At 31.8% G+C, this 24,444-nt stretch overlaps 1 protein-coding gene and 1 pseudogene across 3 annotated transcripts; one reads left to right on the top strand and one right to left on the bottom strand.

The window, feature by feature from the left end:
- The first annotated feature begins 8,072 nt into the window (after positions 1-8,072).
- CKL10 (casein kinase I-like 10) lies at positions 8,073-23,203 on the top strand. 2 transcript variants are annotated; one of them, XR_003636746.2, is made up of 14 exons: positions 8,073-8,901; positions 9,004-9,044; positions 10,849-10,918; positions 11,015-11,163; positions 11,281-11,376; positions 14,020-14,090; positions 19,887-19,948; positions 20,069-20,132; positions 20,240-20,324; positions 20,529-20,655; positions 21,603-21,694; positions 21,779-21,839; positions 22,247-22,462; positions 22,583-23,203. XR_003636746.2 is itself a non-coding variant. In XM_028226839.2 (14 exons), exons 1-14 carry the CDS (start codon positions 8,826-8,828, stop codon positions 22,859-22,861), a joined length of 1,425 nt encoding a protein of 474 aa, XP_028082640.1. In that variant the 5' UTR covers positions 8,073-8,825; the 3' UTR covers positions 22,862-23,203. The 2 variants fall into 2 exon arrangements, 1 of the variants encoding a protein (XP_028082640.1); XM_028226839.2 differs by having other exon boundaries at positions 22,311-22,462.
- Positions 16,165-20,074, bottom strand: LOC145793079 (protein FLUORESCENT IN BLUE LIGHT, chloroplastic pseudogene; annotated as a pseudogene). Its single transcript, XR_014333577.1, has one exon. The product of XR_014333577.1 is annotated as a protein FLUORESCENT IN BLUE LIGHT, chloroplastic pseudogene (transcript).
- Positions 23,204-24,444: the final 1,241 nt, after the last annotated feature.

The raw sequence follows: 24,444 nt of genomic DNA, 5'->3' as shown, positions 1-24,444 counted from the left end.
TTTGAACTAAGAACACCATCAAAATTATAAACATCTTTTAAGCTTTTATTGTTGTACTCCTCTCGTCTCATGGAGTTGTAGTTGTCGAAAAAAATTTCGCTCATTATCGTTGCTGAAAAAGTGTAGGTAATCAAATGATTGTCATCGTTACCGTCGAAATATTACCACCAAAGAGTTTTTAAGATTTTGAGGGCGGGATTTGGGGATAATGGATTGGTGGTGATGGAGGTAGATACTCTCGTAAACCCTAACTCATGATGTAGTGAGTGTGTGAGCTTAATTGTGAGATGGGGTATCCCAAAATTATTGATGTCTTTTTTAATAATTTTATTTGAGATTATTATTGTAATAAAAAAGAGCTAAAAAATTGGGGTCTAAAATGCTTAATGGGGTGCTAATAACAGTACTCATTAACAAAGGAAGATTTGGTCAAAATACCCTCATAATAAAACTTTGATGCATTAAAAATAAATACAAAAAAAAATTCTTGAAATGTACAATGCATACCACCATTACCAAAATATATTTTAGTGAGTAATTTAATATTTTAAACTTTAAAATAGTATAACTTTTGATTTAGATGTCAGTTTTTAATAAAATTAGTATTTTTAGAATCTTATCATCAAGATCTATCAAACAAGATTCATGTTAACTATGAAATTCTTAAAAAATAAAAAAAAAAATCATTAAAATTGACGTAAACAGTAACATGTTACTCTATTTGTTAGTAATATTTTATTCTGTCTCACAATAACCTATTATTTTGATTCACAGTAATATTTTACTGTTACAAAAATAGAGTACATACTAGATGAATTAACAAAAAGTATATATACACAATATTTTAAAACTTGTATAAAATAAAATAAAAATATTCATCGTTAAAAGAGTTCTGTGAGATATATATGCATGGGCAATATTATCAAAGGAAAAAAAAATTTACGTTGTTCTTATTCAATTATACGCCTCCTCCTTAAGTGATTTATGAAGTTAAATAAATTAAATTATCATTTTCACCAAACAAGAGTGCAGGGCTTTGGCTAAATTTATTATTAGTAAAAGGATAATTATGAGATTCTCCTTAATTATTTTAGCAGTGAAAATTGAAAAAATAATCACCATGTTTGTTTTTAATTTTTTGAAAACACTTTTCAAAAAATTTTACTTTTTATTTTTCATAATTTTTTATTTTTACTGATTTTTTTAATATTTTAAGCAAAATTTTTAATTTGTAGACATAACATAAATATACTTAAAAATCTATAATTTTTGTGAAAAAAATCTTTAAAAAATTCATTAAATATCAAAAATCTTTTTCATATTTTTGTGTATTTATTAATTTTTTAAAATATTTTTTTATAAATATTTTACTTTTTAGATACATCTAAGTAAAGTAGGTACATCAAAAAAAATAAAAAAAAATGTTTAAAATTTAAAAAATATTCACTAAAAACTCGTTTGGGATGCGGGTTGATTTTTTGACTATTTTAACCCGAGTTAAAAAGCTTAGTTTATGATAGCTTTTTTTGACTTTTTTGAGAAAAAAAATAAAACGATTATGAATTAGAGGTAACATTTTGTCTTATTTGACTAAAATAACTTATTTTCTCTTATATGATTATTTAAGCCCAAAATATCTTTCCAACCAAGCTCTAAAAACAAAAAAGATACGGAAAAAAAAAAAATTTCAAAAAATTCACAAAGTTGAAATCAAAACCCGCTGAATATATTTTTATCTATCTATCTATACTATATATTAAGTAAAGGGGGGTTTTTAACCCCAAGTCTTGTGGGAGTTCCTATCTCTCAATCTAATTTTTCTGATTTTTTGATTTAAAAAAAAAAAAAAATAGCATTTATTAATTTCTCCCAACTCCCAAGTCCTACCCTCATAATAACACTTTAATGTATTAAAAACAAACATAAAAAAAATTCTTTGAAATCCAACACATATGAATTTCTTAAAAAGTCTCAATACATATGATTATTATCTCTCATAATAACACTTTAATGCATTAAGAACAAGTATAAAAAAAATTCTTGAAAAGTCCAACACATATGATTATTATCAAAATATTAAATTTTAATATAATATAATAATAAAAAAGACATTTAATCCCTTGAAAAATCTAACACATATGATTATTATCAAAATATTAAACTTTAATATAATATAAAAAAGGAAAAAAAAAGGCATTTAAAAAAAAGACATTTAAAAATCGCAATTCACATATATAGATAATTGTAAACACAATCCGTGCATAGCACGGGTGTGTTAGTACTATATATTAAGCAAAATGAGGTTTTTAAATCTCAAGGCCTGTGGGAGTTTCGATATCCCAATCTAAATTTTTAAAAATTTTTATTTAAAAAAAAAAACTCAGCATTTATTAATTTGGTCAAAATTCTCTGATCAGCATTTATTAATTTTTTTCAATCCACATGTCTTTTCACATGCCTGCATTTATTGATTTGGTCAAAAACTCCTGATCAGCATTTAAAATCACCTCATACAAATAATTATAGATACAATCCGTGTATAATTACCGCAGTACCCTTTTCAACTTCTCCTATACACTATGGTTAGTGATAAGATTGTTAAATTATTTTTATAAAAAGTCTTAAAAAACATAATTTATATATTAAAAAAAATCTAAAACAAATACAAATATCTAAAATTATCTCGTGCATAGCACGGGTGATAAGCTAGTACTATATATTAAGTAAAAGGGAATTTTTAACCATAAGCCTTGTGGGAGTTTCAATCTCCTAATCTAAATTTCTTGATTTTTTAATTTAAAAAAAAAAAATCTTAGCATTTATTAATTTTTCTCAACTCCCAAGTCTTACCCTCATAATGCGGGTGTTTGGTGGGGCTTTTTTAAGCCAACTTATGACTTCTAACTTTTAAAAAATTGTTTTGGACTGTTTGGTTAAACTTATTTCAAACAGCTTCTGATTCTAACAACTTATTTTAAGTCAAAAAAGCTGATTCTGAGAAGCTGCTCACCCCTTACTTCTGATTATCAGTTTCTGCTGTGAACATGTTAATTCACGATTATACTCTTAGATTTTTTTTTATTTTTTTAAAAATAGAAAAAGACACAAATGGATTATAAAATATTATTATTATTTTTTATGAGAAATGTAGACAAATAGTGAATAATAAAAGATAAAAGTTAATTGAAAAAGTTATTTCATAGCTTATTTAACAAACACTACTCAACAACTTAAATCTATAATCCAACAAGTATACCAAATAGATTAACAGCTTCTGATTAAAATCATAATCTATAATCTGTTAAGCTATAAGCTATAATCTGTTTTAACAGCTACACTAAACAAGACCAATAACACTTTAATGTATTAAGAATAAACATAAAAAAAATTCTTTGAAATCAAACACATATGAATTTCTTGAAAAATTCTAACACATATAATTATTATATCTCATAATAACACTTTAATGCATTAAGAACAAGTATAAAAAAAATTTCTTGAAATCAAACACATATGAATTTCTTGAAAAATTCCAACACATATAATTATTATCTCTCATAATAACACTTTAATGCATTAAGAACAAGTATAAAAAAATTTTCTTGAAATCAAACACATATGAATTTCTTGAAAAATTCCAACACATATAATTATTATCTCTCATAATAACACTTTAATGCATTAAGAACAAGCATAAAAAAAAATTCTTGAAAAATCCAACACATATGATTATTATCAAAATATTAAATTTTAATATAATATAATAAAAAAAATGCATTTAATTCCTTAAAAAGTCCAACACATATGATTATTATTAAAATATTAAACTTTAATATAATATAAAAAAGGAAAAAAAAAGACATTTAAAAAAAAATATTTAAAAATCACAATTCACATATATAGATAATTGTAAACACAATCGGTGCATAGCACGGGTGATATGCTAGTCTATATATATGGAAAATGGGATTTCTAACTAACAAATCTTGTGGGAGCTCCAATATCCCAATCTTAATTTTTTAATTTTTTGATTTAAAAAAAAAAATAATCTTAGCATTTATTGACTCCTAATCCACAAACCTTTTTGACTTCTCTTATAGTTATTGCAGCACCCTTTTCAACTTGAAAAATGCTAGAGGTCCCAAATTTTCTACCAAATAAATGACCAAATGTCTCACATGGGTGTGGGGTCACAAAATTGCGGACCCCACACCCATGTGAGACATTTGGTCATTTGTTTGGTAGAAAATTTGGTGTCTCTAGCATTACTCTTTCAACTTTTCTCATACACTACAGTTAGTGATGGGATTATTAAATTATTTTTTACAAAAAATCTAAAAATAATAATTTGCATATTAAAAAATATCTAAAACAAATATAAATATCTATATCTATCTATATATTATATAGAGGAAAGGCTTGTCATAGTTCTAGACTCTCATTCCACAATTGTTAATTTTTGTGATTTTAAAAATATTTAAAAATAATTCTATTGGCTAACAAAGTAATTATAGATTTTTTTTTTCAAAAAAAGAAAAAAGAAAAAACCACCTAAAAGGGGTTTCTAAGGAAAAAGGGGTTTTCTAACTACCAAGTCTTGTGGGAGTTCTAATATTCAAATATTAATTTTCTAATTTTTTGATTTAAAAAAAAATAATAATCTAAATATTTATTGACTTCTCTCAATCCACAAATCTTTTTGACTTCTCTTATAGTTATTGCTGCATCCTTTTCAACTTCTCTCATACACTATAGTTAGTGATGAGATTATTAAATTATTTTTATAAAAAATCTAAAAATAATAATTTACATATTAAAAAATATCTAAAACAAATATAAATATCTATATCTATCTATATTATATAAAGAAAAGGTTTGTGAGAGTTCTAAACTCTCATTCCACAATTGTTAATTTTTGTGATTTTAAAAATATTTAAAAATAATTCTATTGGCTATCAAAGTAATTATAGATTAAAAAAAAAAAAACTACCTAAAATTTTGAATTACAAGTTCGTAAAATCTCTTCCCCTCAATATTTCTCTATTTCCTAAATCCCATCTCATAATAAAGTAACTATACATTTAAAAAAAACACACACACACACACATACACACACACAAATCTCATCTCATAACAAAGTAATTATATATTTAAAAAAAAAAACATTATAGATTAAAAAAAACGTAAAACCACAATTGCTATTTTTTGTAATTTTAAAAATATTCAAAAATAGTACGATTGGCCAACAAAATAACTATAGATTAAAAAAAAACTAAAATTGCTAATTTTCGTAATTTTAAAAATATTTAAAAATAATATTATTGGCTAACAAAGTAACTATATATTTAAAAAAAAAAAAAATTAAATTACAAGTTTCTAAAATCTCTCCTCTAATATTTATCTCTTTCCTAAATCTCATAATCTATATATGCTATATATTATACCAAAGTGACTTTTTATCTTAGAGGCCCTAAGTGTTTTAAAACCTTAAATATAATTTTTTTATAAATAATATAAATCTCATACAATCTTCTCTCTCCTAAAATGAATCTAATGAAAAAAAAACTCTCTCACCTCCCATAAAATGTATACTATTAAAATATTTCACAACTGGTCTAATCTATATAAACCTAAAATTAAGCCTAACATAAAACAAAAATTAAACCTTATATCTAGATTCTCTATCTATTCCATAATTAAACACAATTTTATTCCCAAACAAATTTATGCATATCTATACTATATATAATATTTTAGAAAAATCTCATAATTTATTATTTTTTATAATGATTCCATGATTTATAATTTAGAAAAGAAAAGATGGAAAAAATTATTCTTATGCACTTTTTTTTCTAACAATTCTTTCTTCTATACAAAAATCTTAGCCCTCATACATTATACTTTTTCCAAGTCATTCATGTCTTGCTCGCTCTACAAATATTATATTCATGGAACAATGAAGCTCATTGTTTTTTAACTTTATTTTTATGAGACAAATTAGAGGTTAGTTTATGTTTAACCTGTTCTATTCTTTTAACAGACTCTTTTATCTTTTTGGTACATCATTTTTTCTTTTTCTTTTTTATCTATGACCATTTTTTTTTTTGTGTCTCATATTTTGTGTGTCATTTCTTCATCCTCTCTACCAACCATTATCTGTTTTTTGTTTATAACTATTTTTTGTTAGTTAATATTGTTTTCCTAGAATTTTTATACTAAAATGGCATGATAGTCATTTGTATAATAAAAAAAATATGTCACTCACTATAAAGTGATAAATAAAAATCCAAACAAAATCTTTATTAATAAGTTTTTTGTATTGATTTTATATTTGTATATCATTACTTTTTTTTTAAAAAAAATTACTTTTAATGACAGTTGGTCCAGAGCATTATTTCAAAGGCATACAATAGTTTTTCAAATTTATAAATAGAAAATTTTAATTTTAATCAATTTTTTCAAAACTATTAAAGGTATTAGTCAATTATTTAATTATTTATCTTTAATATGAGTCAATTATTTAATTATTTATCTTTCATATGTGCAGCTCTTCTATTCCTTTATGGTACTTCTCCCTTTACTCCACTGTGAGTTCATATGTTTTTAGAAAAAAATCATATGTAATTTAAAATTTTGAATCTTTTTATATAGGAAGTTAAAAAATAAATTTTAGAATTTAAAATATAGCTATACAAAACCACATCCTCTTAAATAAAGCTATATTTATAATTAATTTTAATCTATCTATTACCTATCCTTATTTATATTATTACATAAATAAAAATGTTGTACGATAATTGAAGTTCAAAGTCCTAATCTATTTTTTTTTCAAAATTTAAAATTGTTAAAATGCATATGGTGCAATATCAATAATTTCTTGCTATTATAAATTTTATTTTATAAATCTTATAAGATTTGTTTAATGACTAATATTCAATTTTTGTAAAAAAATTTCAATATATTCATTCCAAAAGTTAATATAGCAAGTCTACAAAATCATATTTTAAAACTCAAAATTATTAATATTTTTATTTTTATTTATTTAATTTTTCAATAAGCATGTTAAAATATAAATAATATCCAAATAAAATTATACATATTAATAAATATGACATTAGTTTTAATTGTAATCACATCTTTTTAAAGTCTTTATTCATTTTTAACTTTTTTTTTGATATTTTAAATTATATGTTACGATAATTCTTTCTTATTCATTAAGTTTTTAAATTATTTTCCTTTCAAAAACCAATATATCAATTTTTTAAAATTCATATATTTTTATTCTAAAATAGTAAAGTATTAGAACTATGTCATTTTTTTTAATAAAGCATAATTTTAATTGCTAATTGTCAATACAACAATTTTAATATACGTTTATGAGTAAATATTATAATAAAGGAACATTTGAAACAAAACTCTTAAACTTATATATAAAATTTTATTTACAAAAGAAAAAATATAAAAAATATAATATAATTATTATATTTTTAATAAATAATATATTATTTTATTCCGTGCATAGCACGAGTGACATGCTAGTACTTTATATTAAGCAAAAGGAGATTTTTGGCCCAAAGTCTTGTGAGAGCTCCAATCTCCCAATCTAAATTTCTTGATTTTTTGATTTTAAAAAAAAAATCTTAGTATTTATTAACTTCTCCCAACCCCCAAATCTTACCCTCAAATAACACTTTAATGCATTAAAGAACAAGCATAATTTTTTTTTTTGAAATCCAACACATGAATTTCTTGAAAAGTCTCAATACATATGATTATTATTTCTCATAATAACGCTTTCATGCATTAAAAATAAACATAAAAAAAATTTCTTAAAAAGTCCAACACATATGATTATTATTAAAATATTAAACTTTAATATAATATAATAAAAAAAAGATATTTAATTTCTTAAAAAGTCTAACTCATATAATTATTATCAAAATATTAACTTTAATATAATAAAAAAATATTAAAAAAATAAAAAAAAACATTTAAAAATTACAATTTATATATATAAATAATTACAAACATAATTTTCTAATAAAATAAAAGAATGTATCGTAACAAATATGAGTAGCAGAAAATTAAAAAAATCCAAATAATCACATCTTTTCTTAATTTTGCCCCTTTTAGCCATTTTATTTTACTTTTCCATCTCTTTGGCTCTCTCTCGTCCAACCTTTGTTCTTTTCCTGAGATTATTGCAATAAAATTCTCTCCAAACCCTTCTCTCTCTGAAAAATCTATACAAATTTTGCCCCGTCAATTTCGTTTTTCTTGGATTCTTTATTTCTTACTTCAAATTCCCAGCATTTCGATTCCTCCAAATCGGGTTTTTTGTATTCCTTCTCTCTCTGTATATTCATTGCATATTTTTCTCATCTACTTTGCAGACTAATGTATATTCAAACTAGGGTTTCGATTCGTAACCATTTGTTTCAGATTTAGGGTTTCCAATGTCCGATGACGTAGATTCTAGGGTTTTTTTTGATTCATTGATTTGTTGGTATTTCTTTTGATGATAAAAATACGTTGTTTATAGATTAACGCGTATAATATTTTGTTTTGAGATTAAGGGTTTTTAAATATTTTTTTTTATTATTGATATATAATTGGGGGATTGTGGAGGGCTTGGATGATTTTTGAATGGTGGGTTTTGGTGGATCTGAAAATTGTCTGGAGATTTTAGTGTTGGGCACCTAATTGGGGCAGAGTTTTGGGTGTTGTGGGGTTTGGGATGGTGAATTGGGTTCGAGTTTGAAAAGAAGAAAAAGATTGAAATTTTGGGCTCTTTAAAGAAGTTTGTTTTAATTGGGGATCAAACTATGGATCATGTGATTGGTGGAAAGTTCAAGCTTGGGCGGAAGATTGGGAGCGGATCGTTTGGCGAGCTGTATTTGGGTATATGCAATTTGTTTTCTCAATTGGCATTCTGTTCTTCTTTTTCCTCCCTCCCCCCAAACAAAACTTAGTTATAATGTTATATTTTAAAATTTGTTTCAGGAGTTAATGTACAAAGTGGAGAGGAAGTCGCTGTGAAACTGGTACGTATGTGTTTTGATATGCGAAGAGCTTGCTTGATCTTGGTGTTGGATGTTTTGTATTTAGTAGTTATGCAAAATGATTCGTGAATTTGTTAATGGTATGAGTACTAAATCTTTCTTCTTTGGATGGTTCCATTTATTGCTAGGTGTAGTTGATGATAGATATGTCGTTTATGTTTTCGTGACTTTTTCTGTCTTGTAGTACCACTTCTCATTTGTGAAGGAATTTGCTTTTTGTACATGCCAATTCAGTTTATTGTCAGTTCTCACTAACAATTGTTGTTGCACTCTACCTAGATTGATCCCTGTAAGCCAAGGACCAGAAATATCTTTTTTACAGATGCTCTGATTTAACTTGTTTTTAGATTTGTTGATGGTTTAAGTACCACTAAAATTTAAAAGGAAGGCATTGACTTCTTCTTTGTTCTTTTTATTTTTATTTTTATTTTCAATGAAGTTTGGAAGCAGAATTTATATGTGAGGACTTGTATTCCGAGCAGCCAAATGTTTTTTCAACTGAATGGAAAATGGTGTTCCAAAGTAGTTTGTATGTTTCATGGTTAACTATTGATAACAAACAGTGAAAAGAAAGAAACCTATGACTTTAGTTTGAAATGAAGGACCTTGGGAGATAATATAATATTTGGACGTATGAGTTGAAAATCTTTGTCTACCTTGGTTGCCAATGTTTATAGTAAAATGAAATCATAAAATTCAGTTTGTCTTATCTCCCTCATGGTGTCAATTGTATATCCCTGGTATGCTTATTTTTTTTGGCTGGCGTTGGTTCTGGTTTTAATTGCAAGTCTAATTTAAGTAATTGACTTAACTATTTTCTTCAAAGAGGAATTCTAGACCCAGAGCTTATTAGTGCTAGGATTAGCATAGGTTGGCAATTTCATGACTGTTTATGTTCATGGCTCTTTTACAAATCCATGGCATTTCTACTATCTGACCTGAGGTAAGAACCTAAATCACTACCTTTGGAAGCACATTGGCAAGCCTAGAGGCCTTCGCAAGATGAAGGAAACATGGAGTGGAGCCTAGGAAACTTGAAGATGACTCTCAATGAGGCTATGACTAAGAATATCTTCAAGATAGGACTTGATAGTTCATGTTGTCAACATGGTCAACCGGGTTTGTGTCTAGTCAATGGTAACCAGACCGTATAGGTTGGTCGACTAGGATAGGTCTAGGTAGGTTTATACCCGCTAGGTGGGCCAACAAAGCTATGTAAGTTGGCTGACCAACATGGAATCCAGAAAGTTGATTTTCTATAGTCACAGTGTGGGCTTACTAGACAATGTTTTCAGCCTTTAGTTTACCTCACAGACACCATTTTGCATGTTATTTCTCCTTTAGTTTTTCAATATCTTGCTCCAAGGGAGTCTTGAAGTTGTTTTTGCCTGTGAAGGTAAAATGTTTATCCAATTAGTGTTTTTATTTTTCATTTTTTATAACATTATTGCTAGCACACACCTCACTAGTCTCGCTTAGAGACATTATTGGGCTTTAAGTGTTGTCACTTTTCTTCCAAGTACAATTTTTAGATCTGTATGCTTATACCCATTTGTGTTGTTGTATGTGGAAGATGTTGAGGGTGCATCATACTGAAAACCATTGGTGTTGTGCGTACAAAAAAGAAATTTTGTTCCCCAAAATTTCTATTCAGCCACAAATTTCTTTTGATACCTAGCAAGTTTTTTTTTTTTATATATATATTTTAAATTTTGTCTTCTCTTGTTTTGTTTTGTTTTGGTTTGGTTTGGTTTGGTTTTTTTTTTTTTGATATTTTTTGGTTTAGGAACCAGTAAAGACTAAGCATCCTCAGCTTCACTATGAATCAAAATTGTACATGCTTCTTCAAGGAGGAAGTGAGTTTTCTCTTCTTGTTTTTCCTTTTTGTGATTGAACATGATTTCCTGAACCAAAATAATTGTATGTATGTATTTCATATTTATTGAGTGAAGCTGGTGTTCCCCACCTCAAATGGTTTGGAGTTGAAGGCGAATACAATGCAATGGTTATTGACCTTCTTGGGCCAAGCCTGGAAGACTTGTTCAACTATTGCAATAGGAAGTTCACATTAAAAACAGTTTTAATGCTTGCGGATCAGTTAGTAAGTGCACAATGCCTGAAAGAAATATTTGCCTAGTGATGATATATGTATTTAGTGATCGGTTTGCCTAGTTATTGTATCTGCTCTACTTATGCTTCTTCTTGATGTTTTTCATAGATTAATAGAGTTGAGTATATGCACTCTAGAGGTTTTCTTCACCGTGATATAAAGCCTGACAACTTTCTAATGGGTCTAGGGCGCAAAGCAAATCAGGTTTGTTCTTTTGTGAGGTGCTTTTGTATTTGTATTTATGTTGGTGTTACATGCTTGTTGCATTGCGACTCTTCTATGCATTGATGCTTTCAACCATTTAGTTCTAGTATAAGATTCTAAGTTTGACTTGTCTTTGAAATTGAGAATGAAAATACTGGGTGAGATCTTGTTTGACGGGTTTGTATTGCTGTCCCAATTTTGAAGGCTTATAATACATGCAATAGGATACAAGGTAATGCAAAATGATACTATATTGATAATGTACCCCATTTTGACTTTGTATTGTCGTACATGCATATATTACACAATAAATGGTATGTACTATACTTGGCCACTGTCATCATGTTGGCATTTTTGAAGAATGATCAATTGTTTACTTACAGGTTAGCTGGACCTGAACTTGATTTAGAAAGATGAGTAGATAAAAAGTATACTTAAGGAGAGTTAAAAAGTATCACAATTTTGGACTCCTCTAAGGGAATATCTTCATCACACAAATTCTGAAAACATGATTGGCTATATTTATGTCCTCCATGTTGGAGGTAAAGAAAATGTTTCAAGTATATATACAAATGCACACACATTTATTTGTATGGATGTGTAAAGGCTGTAAATTAATGCATATTTGTTTTGTATATGAAATTATGGCCAAGTTTGGCATCTACTAAATAATACAAAAAATCAAAAAGTCACTATCCTATTTAAGTCACATCATCTTATTTAAATCACATCACCTCTCTAACACATCACATCAAACCCAACCCAAACCCAACCCATATAAGCCAATAAGTTAAAAAGTGTACTTTTTTAGAACATCCCAAACCAACCCTATATTAAGGTTTTATAAGGCAATGCTGGATCACGAAGTGATAATGTTGAAAATATTTCTTGATTCATCATATTAATGGACTTCGTTTATTCACATTCTTATTGCTGAAGAGTTACATATTTTCAAAATCTTTCAGATCCTATGATGCACAGTCCAAGGGATAAGATGGAGTATATGATTTGACATTATTTGATCATTATGAATGCTTTATTAACAAATGGTGATAAAAGGCTAAAAGTAGAATTAAGAAGGAACAAGACAAGGACAACTGTCAGAATTCTTAGAAACTTTTCATGTGAAGAAATTGTTCATGCATATTGTACTTGTTATTTGGACTGCAGTAAGTTATAAGCTAAAGGGGAAAAATTCTTTCTGGGTAGTATATCCATTGTATCAGCGTATAAAATATGTATTACTGTGCTAATATTAGTCAATTCCCTATAATCTATGGTGGGGGTTCTAGCCCCATGAAGGCTGTCTTTTTATTACCATGTAATACTCAAAGTTCTGAAAGACCTAAAAAATTGGATGTTCTTGATTTAATGATCTTATTCCATCACTGCTTAAGGGTTAGTTTTTGATATTTTGAAATAATTTTTGGACTTAATTTGCTTTAGGCAAACTCAAGATGTCTTTTAAATGCAATACCAAACATTGTAAAAATTTAGACACTTTTTAATTAATTATGAACTTCAACTATCTAAATGAAATTTGGAGAAAATAGTGTTATCAACTTATCACGTGGACCTAAGAGCTAAGCATGCTGTGCTTGGGAATCTTAAAGCTGAGATGTGATTGCTATCAGAAGGAGAATCACGTGTCATGTCTCACAATAGGAGGAACTTGTAATTTGGACCTAATAATATGGATTTATCATTCACCAATTATTCCTTGGTTAAGATTGAAATCATATTATTCTAAACCATTGCTTCACATTTTAAAGTTCAAACCTGGGATATGATCATATTCTGTTATTATATATGTGTCTTGGTCTGCAACTAATGCAAAAGGATGGGATCATAAATGACCATTTGAAGAAGTGTACTTTGTTGGACAATTAATGTTTCTCTTCGCCCATTTGTTCTTGAAATTATTACCACACTATCACTGCTGAGTGTAGTTGAACCTCATTTCCTCCATTTTCTTGTATCTTCTGATTGTAGATTGGAAGCCCTGATTTTCTTGATGACTAGTATTTTATTCATTATTTTATTAAGGAAAATTTAACTGTGAAAGTCTGGATTTGGCATTTTGATGCAATTTTTAATTTAGAGTCCATAGTATTAAAAGCTTAAAATGATTGTTAACTTAGGATTGACAGTCAATATGTTGAATAACTCTGATGTTTGATTCTGACCAGCCAATTGTTTGATTTTATTCCTAGGTATTTATTTATTTTTTAATGGAGGATTTGGATTACATAAAAAAGACATTAGAAATTTTAAATATAGTTGTGTGATGATGGAATGTATTCAACTCTTATCAGCCTTGGTACGACTACAATTAATTTATATCATGAAGAGGAAGAGGCTAGGGCGTAAAAGACCGATATAGGCTTTTTATTTCATTTAGCTCATTTGAGCTTGCACTTATCTAATCTGCAGTCAATTATTATTGTTATTATTATATTTTTTTAAATTTGCTTTTGTGAAATTTCACTGTCCCTTGGCAACCTGACATTTACATGGAAATGTGGACTGATATTATTGCTTTTCTTCTTTAATGTGTAAAAGTTAGCAACTCCTAGGATTTGCTTTATGCATCTATACCTCAACTTTCTTTTTTCTTTTTTGTTCCTTTTTGTAAAATTTCAGGTATACATCATTGACTATGGCCTTGCAAAAAAGTATAGAGATCTTCAAACACACAAGCACATACCATACAGGTAATTGAAATGATTTTCCATGAGTTTTGAGAGTTTGATATAATGGTGTTTGTTGTCCACTTCAACTATATCGCTCAGGTGTTTGAATCCATTTATGCAATTTATATATAAGCTTGCCATATGATATTAATGTTTATTTAGATGTTTAGGGTGGCAAGTGAAGGGAAGTTAATGTTATATCAATGCTTGTCATTTATTTATTTATTTTTGAGGATAAGTACAAGTTCACGGTTTTTAAATTATCAGGAAATATTTTACTTATCAAAATAAAACAAAAAAATAAAATAAAAATATCAGGTAATATTTTAGACAATTATTCCACAATACATGATACTCATGAATCCTTTGTGAAAGAGAACTAGGCGTTTTTGCATACATGGATTGTCAATTTATCACATAATTATTTCTACTCACTGGCACTAATGTCTCAGGGCATTGTTGTTGATGGGTCCACACACCAAAAATAAACACTAAACTGTATCAAATTCCTTAGAACAATGGTAAGTATAGGTATCGATCCACAGGGACAAACAAGAAATTAAACTAATTTAATTGCTAAATTCCTAATTCAATTTTGATTAAAAAGATGATGATTCATAAACTAGTAATAATTAAAATAAATTAAGAGATTAAACTAAGCAATTAAAAGTAAATTGGAACTTACTGATTTTGAGAAAAATCTAGGGTAATGAATTTACAACTAGTTACATAAATACAGCTTCAATTCGAGACTCAATTATGTTACGGTTCTAACTAAATAATACTTCGCAACTAGAAGCTCGAAGCATTTATCAAGAAAATTAACATGTTCAATGTATAGGCATGAACCATCTCAAGTAGTACAAGTCGTTCGCTCTAAACTAGGGTAGCAACACGGCTCGTCCCCTCGTAGTATGACTCGTCTCATACCTTGAACATGAAAGTACAGAAAACCATTGCATGGGAAGCATTCAATAATCACAGAAAGAAGAATATTTGAAGAAATAATGTAAAATTATATTTGAAAACTTCTTGAGAACCATACAATTGTTCAAATCATTACATAAAAGAAAATAAAAAAGAAAGCCTATTTACTTGGCTAGGGTTTCATCAAAACCCTAGAAATAGGAGCCTAGCCACTCATGGAGGAGTGGGAAGAAGTAGAAGAAAAGGAAGCCTCCATGAAATTATCCTTGAAGCTTGAGAATCTCCTTTCTTCAAACCTTAGCGTCTCATTTTCCTTGAAATATTTTTGAACCCTAAGAGTAGCCTCTTTTCTTCCTTTTATTCCAAGTAGAACAGACTGAAATTTTCGTGCACGCAACCCTATAGTGGCCCTAATTTCCGCTCGAGCAGTGGTGGGCTGCAAGTGCGGTGGAGCCTGGCTGCACGTGTGGTGAGGTGGCAGGTCGGAAATTTTCACTACTCGCACGGAGAGTTTGCTTTTGCGCCACTTTTTGCTTGAATTTGTGTGTTGCCTGCCAAATCAATACAAATGCACAAAACATATCATCTCTACCAATTAAACGAAGTTCAAAGATTATAAATGTAACTTAAGCGGCCTCAATGTGGTTCCTTTTGGCCTACATCAGTTGTCTTAGTTTTTTTAATTTGGCACAATTTCCCTGAAATACATGGTACTCGTGAGTGTTCTTTGTGCTGTTGTGTTGTTGGTGGGGATAAATCAAAGAGACTTAGGAGGTGTTATAGCTAATAATGAGACATGAGTAAAAGAAAAGGGGGAGCCCAACATGCAGGCAATGATTTTCCCTGAAGGGGGAAGCAGGATGGTGATAAAGATGAGGAGTTTCGGTGAACATCCTTAATGGACTTATGCCTTGAGAAAACTGTTCTTTATCTTCAAAGATTCTTCTAATTTCTCTTTTGCACACCATATAAGACACGGGAAAAACTTCAAATGAACTTTCTTTTCTCACTAAGCATTTAGCAAGTCCGTGACTGGCCTTGGCATGGCAAATAAAAATATATGAAATAGTATTTTTAGTTCAACTATTTGGGGTTAAATGGTTATTTACAAATGACAAGAGGGTTATGTGCATGACTGAAATTACGGGTGGTAAAGTGAAGTTTTCCGTGTTTTTTTTATATGGATGATAAATCAGTCTAATTCAAAATAAAGAGCAAATCAAGTCCAATAACAAATATTGTGTAAAAAATTAATGTATTATTGATTGATTGAATGTTATATTTATTACAATGATTCATGATTCCTATATATAGAAGAGGGTGAGTGTGTAGTAGGTAAGGAGTAGGTGAATTGGAGGTGGTAGTGGTGTAGTGGGTTTGGTTTAGTGGAGTAGGTGAGGTGGTAGTGGTGTAGTGGGTTAGGTTTAGTGGAGTAGGTTTAAGTGGGTGAAGTAGGTGATAGGTTTTAACAGCCCCCTGCAAACTCAAGGGGGATAGGAACTAGCCAACTTGAGTTTGGAGAGAGTAACAAAACAAGAAAATAGACGAATACATAAAAGAAAAGAGGATAGGAGACACTGTATGGTCGTGTCAGACCGATGGTGAAGACACTGTATGGTGGTGTCATAACGTTGTAGAGGACACTGGATGGTTGTGTCAGACCGATGTAGAAGACAGTTTATGGGGTCATGTCGGACCGTTGTAGCAGACAATGTTGTGATAGTTGTTGTGACAGTTTACGGAGTCTTGCTGGACCCTTGTAGAAACTAACCGAAATCAATGTCGGGACAGTTTACAGAGTCTTGTCGGACCCATGAAGGAGCTAACCGGAATCAATGTCGGAACAGTTTACAGAGTCTTGTCGGACCCTTAAAAAATACACTGTATGATGGTGTATATAGGCTGCCCAAATATATATATATATGGATATATATAGTGAGCCCTCAAAAGTCGCGCCCTCAAAAGGCGCGCCCACTTCATCAAAAGGCGTGCCTGACAGAAAGCGTCGAGCCATCAAAAGGTGAGCCGGAGACGCGGCGAGGCACGTGAGCGACAGAGTGGCGTGTCGGCCTCGGCTATTTAACCAAGGTTGAGGCAGAGGCTGTGCAAACCAGTCTGAAACCGCCGAAAATCCTTTGAAAAAACTCTTCCGTTTCTGAGAAAGAGATTCTGGAACACTCTGTTGCCATTCTGTAACCAACCTTTCCCTGAAACACTTAGCAACCCATAACATGGCCTCGTCTTCCCGTTCAGCTACCCAGAATATGGCCTCTTCGTCCCGTGGTCTGCTCACTCTTTTTCCCGACCTCAACGAGTCAACAAGAGAGATAACTGGTGCGGTGGCCAGTGAACCTCAACCAAGCGCCTCTGGTTTTGCTCCGTTGAACTTTCCGATGCGGTCGGTGGAGCAAAAAATGGCGGTGCAAACTGATATTGAGGCCAATCAGTATACTTTGAAGTCATGTGTTGAAACCATGACTGCGGTCACAAACTTGTCGCACCGGCTGCAGAGTAGGACAAATGAGGTGCAGCAGTTAAACGCCCAACTGGCTCTGCTCCAACGCATGTATAAGGATGCGCGAGCAGAGATAAGTGTGCTAAAGGCAGAAAACAAGGAGCTGAAGCGGAAGGCCACCGTGATGTTTCGATTTGGAGGGCCGCCATATGCTGCAGTGGAGGAGCAGGGAGTAGTGATCATGCCCGGCGGCGCGGGAAACACAGAGGCAGCACTGTCAAGGGCCGCCCAGGACGGAGGCAAGAAGAAAAGACCGGCGGAATAGGCGAAGAAGTGAGGTCGGTGGGTGGCCGTCGGCAGAAAAGAAAACAATTCTTTGGGTTTTTTTTTTTTTTTTTTTTGTGTATGTGTGAAATTGTGATCGGGGTTGATCCCTGAGATGAATAAAATATGGTTTGGTGTGCAAAGCTTTTTTTTTTTTTTTTTTTATTGTGAAAAATGGAACACAAAAAAAAAGATAAGATAAATAAATAAAAATTCTATTTTGTGGTGAGGGAGTCGGTGAGGGAGGTGCAAAAGGTGATTAAAAGAAATAAATAAAGAAAGAGTGTGATGATGGATATGGGTATAGATGTAATAAAGGAATGAAAAGAAAGAAATAAATAAAGAAAGAAAAGAAGAAAAGAAAATGGGTTTGTGAATCTGTGCAATATGTTATAATAAACATATATATATAGATATATATTAAAATAAAAGAAAGTTGAGTGGGTTGATTTAAAAAAAGGATTGTGGGTTTGAAAGTGGAAAATAAAGAAAAGAAAAGAAAGGGGATCATGTGGTGAAAGAAAAAGGAGCTGTGGGTTTGAAAAAGTAAAGTGAGAGAGAGGAATTTCGTTGCAAGTTTTCTGACTCTTCTCAAAAACAACACAGCAGTGTTGACATCCTTGGGCACCACATCAAAGATGAGAGAGAGAGATGAGATGAATCTGTTTGGAACAGCCACAGCCATGTACTTCCCATGGCGATGGAACAACCACAGCAGCGTTAAACTCCACAAATGCCTTCTTTGGATCTTGATTCCTCAGAAAATTCTTTCCAGATTTCAAATGGGAAATCAATTCATGCTTCCTTGGATCAACAATTACTTCATTTTCTTGTATTCTACCACTAACAGGAGCATAACTCAGAGTGGGGGCATAAGACTCGATCTTTGCTTGCCTTCTTAGTGCTGCATTGATCTGGCGCAACTGCTCATTCAGCCGTTCCAATTCTCCTCTCCTGTGTCTTGCAAGCAGTCCTCCAACTGTGGCCCCTACAAGGGCTACAAATAGCAGTAAGGGCATGTCGAAAGCAGATCTATCAGCCTCACATGTTTCTGCCAGAGCTTCAAAAGGCATACGCAACATCAAGGCATTAGTGACAATAAGTGCCACGGCTGGGGATCTTACAGGAACCATCACCTGAGCAACTAAGTCTTCCAGAGTGGTGTCATAATCTACTTGTGTATGGACAGTATCACAAGTTCCTTCTGATACAGAGGTGTTGACATCATTTACTCCTGTAAGCATAGACCGACTGCCTAGCAGTGGCAAAGACATGGAGTTTGAGAGGAATTTGGCCGGAGGAAGATGAGCGGCGGTGAAATACGGCGGCGGAGTGAGGGCGTGTAGAAAACTTTAGCGGAATTTGGTTGAGGTCCGGCGGACGGCTAAGGTGAGGTTGCCGCCCGCCGGTGAAGCGAAAATAATAGGTTCTAAATCTGCTCTGATACCATGTAAAAAATTAATGTATTATTGATTGATTGAATGTTATATTTATTACAATGATTCATGATTCCTATATATAGAAGAGGGTGAGTGTGTAGTAGGTAAGGAGTAGGTGAATTGGAGGTGGTAGTGGTGTAGTGGGTTAGGTTTAGTGGAGTAGGTGAGGTGGTAGTGGTGTAGTGGGTTAGGTTTAGTGGAGTAGGTTTAAGTGGGTGAAGTAGGTGATAGGTTTTAACATATTGCAACGCGCACAAAATTAACAAACTGAAGTATAGGCGAACACACTGATTGGCATCCGAAGAGGAATTGTAATTGAAGTATAGGCGAACCCAATGGTTGATTCCAAGCCATGATGGCAAATATGTCTTTACAGTTTGTACATATATGGATCAATATATAAATTTAAAAAACTATGGTTCCAAACCTTAGCTTGGCTCAATAGTCTCAATGATCTCTTTCTTCCATAGGCTGGTCTGGTGCTTCCTGTGATATTTATATGCTATGTATATCTATGACATCCAGGGAATGCCTGCTTCTTGACTGTTTACCCTTTATTTTTATCATTTTTGCCTTTCTTTGTTTACATGATTTTAACTGAACTTTTTTCTTCTTTTGTTAGTTTTCTGCTTTTATAATTGTCATGGATACTTCCCAAATATTTTCTTACAGGGAAAATAAAAATCTTACGGGCACAGCTCGTTATGCCAGTGTTAACACCCACCTTGGAGTTGGTGAGTGAATTTAACTAGTTTCAAGCTTTTGACCAAATATGGGGTGTCCCATACTAGCATATACTCACATTTATTAGAGTTACATTTCGCCTAGTTGTCATTTTGCATTATTACATGCAGAGCAAAGCAGAAGGGATGATCTGGAATCTCTTGGTTACGTTCTTATGTATTTTCTGCGGGGAAGGTGTAACATCTGATGGAAGCTTTACTTCCCTTGTTCTTCTTCTTCCCTTTTTTATTTTTATTTTATATTTTAAATATCTAACTCTGTTCATGTGATTTGTGTCTTAGCCTTCCTTGGCAGGGTTTGAAAGCTGGCACTAAAAAGCAGAAATATGACAAAATTAGTGAAAAGAAGATGCTTACTCCCATAGAGGTAACATCACTTGCTATTGAGAGCCAAATTGCTTAGACAGAATTTCATTATTATTAATATATGGTATAGGGGTTCATACAGGATAGGATAATCACTGTGTTGTTAGATCACCTGTCCTATTTGTGGTATCTGCATTTGTAAAAAAATCTTCTAGCCATTGATAGCTTTGTTTATCTAAATGAAATTCTAACATGATGTTTGCAGGTTCTTTGCAAATCTCATCCATCAGAATTCATATCATACTTCCATTATTGTCGATCATTGCGATTTGATGACAAACCAGATTATTCATACCTTAAGAAGCTTTTCCGCGACCTATTTATTCGAGAAGGTATACTGTACTTTTGAATAGAGTTTTAAAAGGCTTTCTTGAGGCTTGCCTCAATGCTCGCCTCACCTTCTCTCGAGGCCAAGGTAAAACGCATCAAGGCTTTGATTTTTAGGCATTACTCCTGAAAGGCTTGCGCGTCATAGTTTGAGACATGAGCCTTAGGTGCGCTTTGTACGCTTTTTGCGCATGAGCATGGGAGGAGTACGCACATGCAGAGGTTGCCTTGAGCTTTTGTTAAACTTAGGAACTATTTGGCATAACCTAAAAAAACATAATTTTTATCTTTTTATGTTTTTTGGATCACATTACCTTTCTATTTTTTTGCACATCTTTTCGTAAAAAGTCAAAAAGTACATTTATTTAGATCATCCCAAACACCCTCTTAGTCTATTAGATTGTTTAAACATAAAAAAATAAAAAGAATCCCTTTTTGCAAACTATATTTTGCATAAAAAATTAAGTAAATGATCAATAAAGAAAAAACACAGTTAATGGTCAAGTGAAAAGCTTAATCACTAAAGTTAAGAATATTAATTTCGCTTTCAATGAAGGAAAACTTCATTCTATGCCAACGCCTTAAAACGAAAAGTATTTACACTTTTATATTTAGTTTAGTTTTTATTTATTTTTTACTATTTTAAAATATTTAATTTATTCAATAAATATTAAAATTTGAAATTTAAAATGCTTACGTCTCAATGCCCTGAGGTTTACGCCTCGCCTCGTGAGGGGTTTAACATCTCGAGGTACGCATTCACCTTTAAAAATTTTGCTTTTGAATTCCCATCCTTGTATTTGTATTTGTATTTGTAATTGTCTTTTGTTTTTTTGTTTAATTTTTTATTTTCATTGTGACATTTAATGTTCTAACTGAAAGCTGGTGTTAATTTCAATTGTGAAAGGTATCGTAGCTTCTTATTATTTTTGTTACGATCTAATCGGTGCAGGTTATCAGTTTGACTATGTATTTGACTGGACTATTTTGAAGTATCCACAGATTGGTTCTGGTTCCAGTTCCAGTTCCAGTTCCAGAGCACGGGTTAGTACTTCACATTTGCTTGAAATTATTTATATTCTTTTAATAAATGATCCTTGCGTTATTCCTCTCATCTTTCTTCTGCAGCCAGTTGGGAAATTAGCTTTGAACCCAGGACCTTCTGCAGAAAGAGCTGAAAGGGCTCCAGGTATGTTTCTTATCTCATCAAGGTTTCACAATGAGTTAATGAATTTGTTGTTTTAATTGATTCAATTTGATAGCCGATCTTTGGATGTAGTTTAAGGTCTTTGTGCATCTGAGTACTAGAATTTTATGCTCGGCAATTTTTCTGGTGGAGTGAAGTGAAATCAGTTGTTGGAGCTTGGGAACTTTGGTGTTGCACTTGTATGGTTTAAAACTTAGGGGAAATTACTATTCAGTGTATAATTTAAAAAATAATTACAAATCTATGATAAACTTTATTTATATTAATAATTAAATTCTTAAAACTTTTTTTTTTTAATTTGTAATATTTTTGTGAGAATGCAACTCACAGGTAATTGCCCTAAAATTAAAGTGGTGTATATAATTGTTTTTTTATAAAAAATTCTGCAGCCTGTTTCATTTATAATGAAAAGAAGGGTAATTCTGAGTTTTGGCCATTATGCATTTCATCCAGTGAGGCAAGAGGTTCGAGATAGATTCTCAGGCGGAGTTGAGGCATTTGCTAGAAGGAATGGTTCTGGTCCCGGCTTGCATGGTGAACACTCCAGGCACACTGATCACTCTAGACAGAGATCTTCGGACGATGTACCATCATCAAAGGATGTGGTTAGTAATTTTTTTTATATTTTATATTTTATTTATTTATTTACTTTTATATATATCTGATGCTCATTTTCATCCCTGGAAGTTCAATTCTTGATTGTTCTTTGCCTCTTCTACTTTCAGCAAGCTGACTCTGAACGAGGTCGCATTTCTCGAAATGGAAGTACTTCGAAAAGGGTTGTCACGTCAAGCAGCCAACCGAGTTCATCCGGTGGCATCAGTGAGAATCGACCAAGCCGGTTGATTTCAGGCAGCGGTCGTCTGTCTACTACCCAAAGGATTCAACCTGGTTTCGAGTCCAAATCATCATCTTTCACCCGTGCTGCAGCCACAAGGGCCAGCCGTGATGATCCTCTTCGGAGCTTTGAGCTGTTAACCATCGGCACAGGAAAGAGGAAATAAATGACTCAGCTCTACGATTAAAGAAGAATCTGCTTTTTCAGAGGATCAATTCCAGAAGTATTCACAAATGTCTGAAGTGCAAGCACAAATTGAAGTTTGTAGGTAGAACATATCCAGAAGTTCTTCCATATTACTGATTCTTGCTATTATAATATCTTTGTGAGCTCTTCAAACAAGAGGAGATAAAAAGTGTTACCTAAAGTTGGAGAAAAATGTTATATATATATATATATATATTTTTTTTGGGACCTGAGGTAGTAGAATTAAGTGTTCATGTTTGTTGTACTACGGATAAAACTTTTCTTCAGGATCAAAATGCACTTGGCTTCTGAATCTCTATTACATCTGGGTCTTGGTTTTTAGAGGAAATTTCATTTTTCCTCGCAAATTATACTCGTCTGAGCAATTTTTTACATCTGAATTTTTGATATTGTCAATTCACTCGTTAATCTATTTAAATCATGATTAATTTGTCCCTTATTGTTACATTTAAACTTTTGATATTGTCAAACTCTCTCTCCTCAGCACCTCTACAATTTCGCTGGCCACAACTGCTGCCAGCTAGCCCTCCTCCTCCCTCCACCACAACCCCCCCTCCCCTTCGGCTTCCAGTCACCAACACCCGTAAACATATAACTACAATGATAGATACCAACAATCTCTGGGTTTGCTTCGGATTCTTCTCTCAGATATACACACGCACACACCAACCTATATCTTCAATGGCTCACAATGCTATATGGACCCCAACTGATACTTTTTCAGCTCCACAATCTTCAACTACACAAGACTTGGCCCTCAAAGCATTGAACAAGTGATACGAAGGTCTAGTCACGGTTTGAACCAAGGCGATTAAAGGGGAAGGAGCTTGGTACTGGGCACATCTTGAACCCATTTTGATCCAAAACCTTCCTAAAGCAGTCAAAGTCAAGTGCACTTTGTGCGAGTCTTCTTTCTCTACTTCGAACCCTTCTTGTACTGTTTCGGAGCATCTCAAGAGAGGGACTTGCCCCAATTTCATCACCATTGCTAAACCCATTTCCTCCTCACAAAAACACCAACAACAACAATAGTACTACCTCCTTTAGCTTCTCCTTCTTCTAACAATCATCAGAAACAAACTTCTTAAAATCCTGGTACTTGTTCGTCTTCGTACCAACCCAATTCAATGGCGATAATTGATTAGACTGGGTTGAAATTGAAGCAACAACATTTGGTGTTAACGGGTGGAAAGGAAGATTTGGGTGCTTGGCAATGTTGGAAGATAGTGTGAAGAAGCTCAAGAGCCCAAAAGGTTCGACTAATTCAGCATTAAACAAGATTCAAACTGATTCTATGCTTGATATTTTAGTGATTGGTTCTTCAAGTCTTGTTGGTTGATTTCGTTTTTGAGCCTCGAGCACCCAAAATTCAAATCTTTTCGTTACCAAGAAGGCCTCCCCGCCTCGTCCAATGATGGAAGGATGAGGGCTAGCCGGCGACAGTGATGGTTGGCGGAGTTGTTGAGGTGCAGAGAGAAGAGATGGTGAGTTTGGATAGGAGAGGGTGAGTTTGGATCTATAATTTGAAATTTGGGGCCAAAA

The sequence above is a fragment of the Camellia sinensis genome, chromosome 6 (genome assembly GCF_055761805.1).
Source record: "Camellia sinensis isolate YWXY chromosome 6, ASM5576180v1, whole genome shotgun sequence".
NCBI classification, from domain to species: domain Eukaryota; kingdom Viridiplantae; phylum Streptophyta; class Magnoliopsida; order Ericales; family Theaceae; genus Camellia; species Camellia sinensis.
This window is presented reverse-complemented; position numbering and strand designations above follow the sequence as displayed.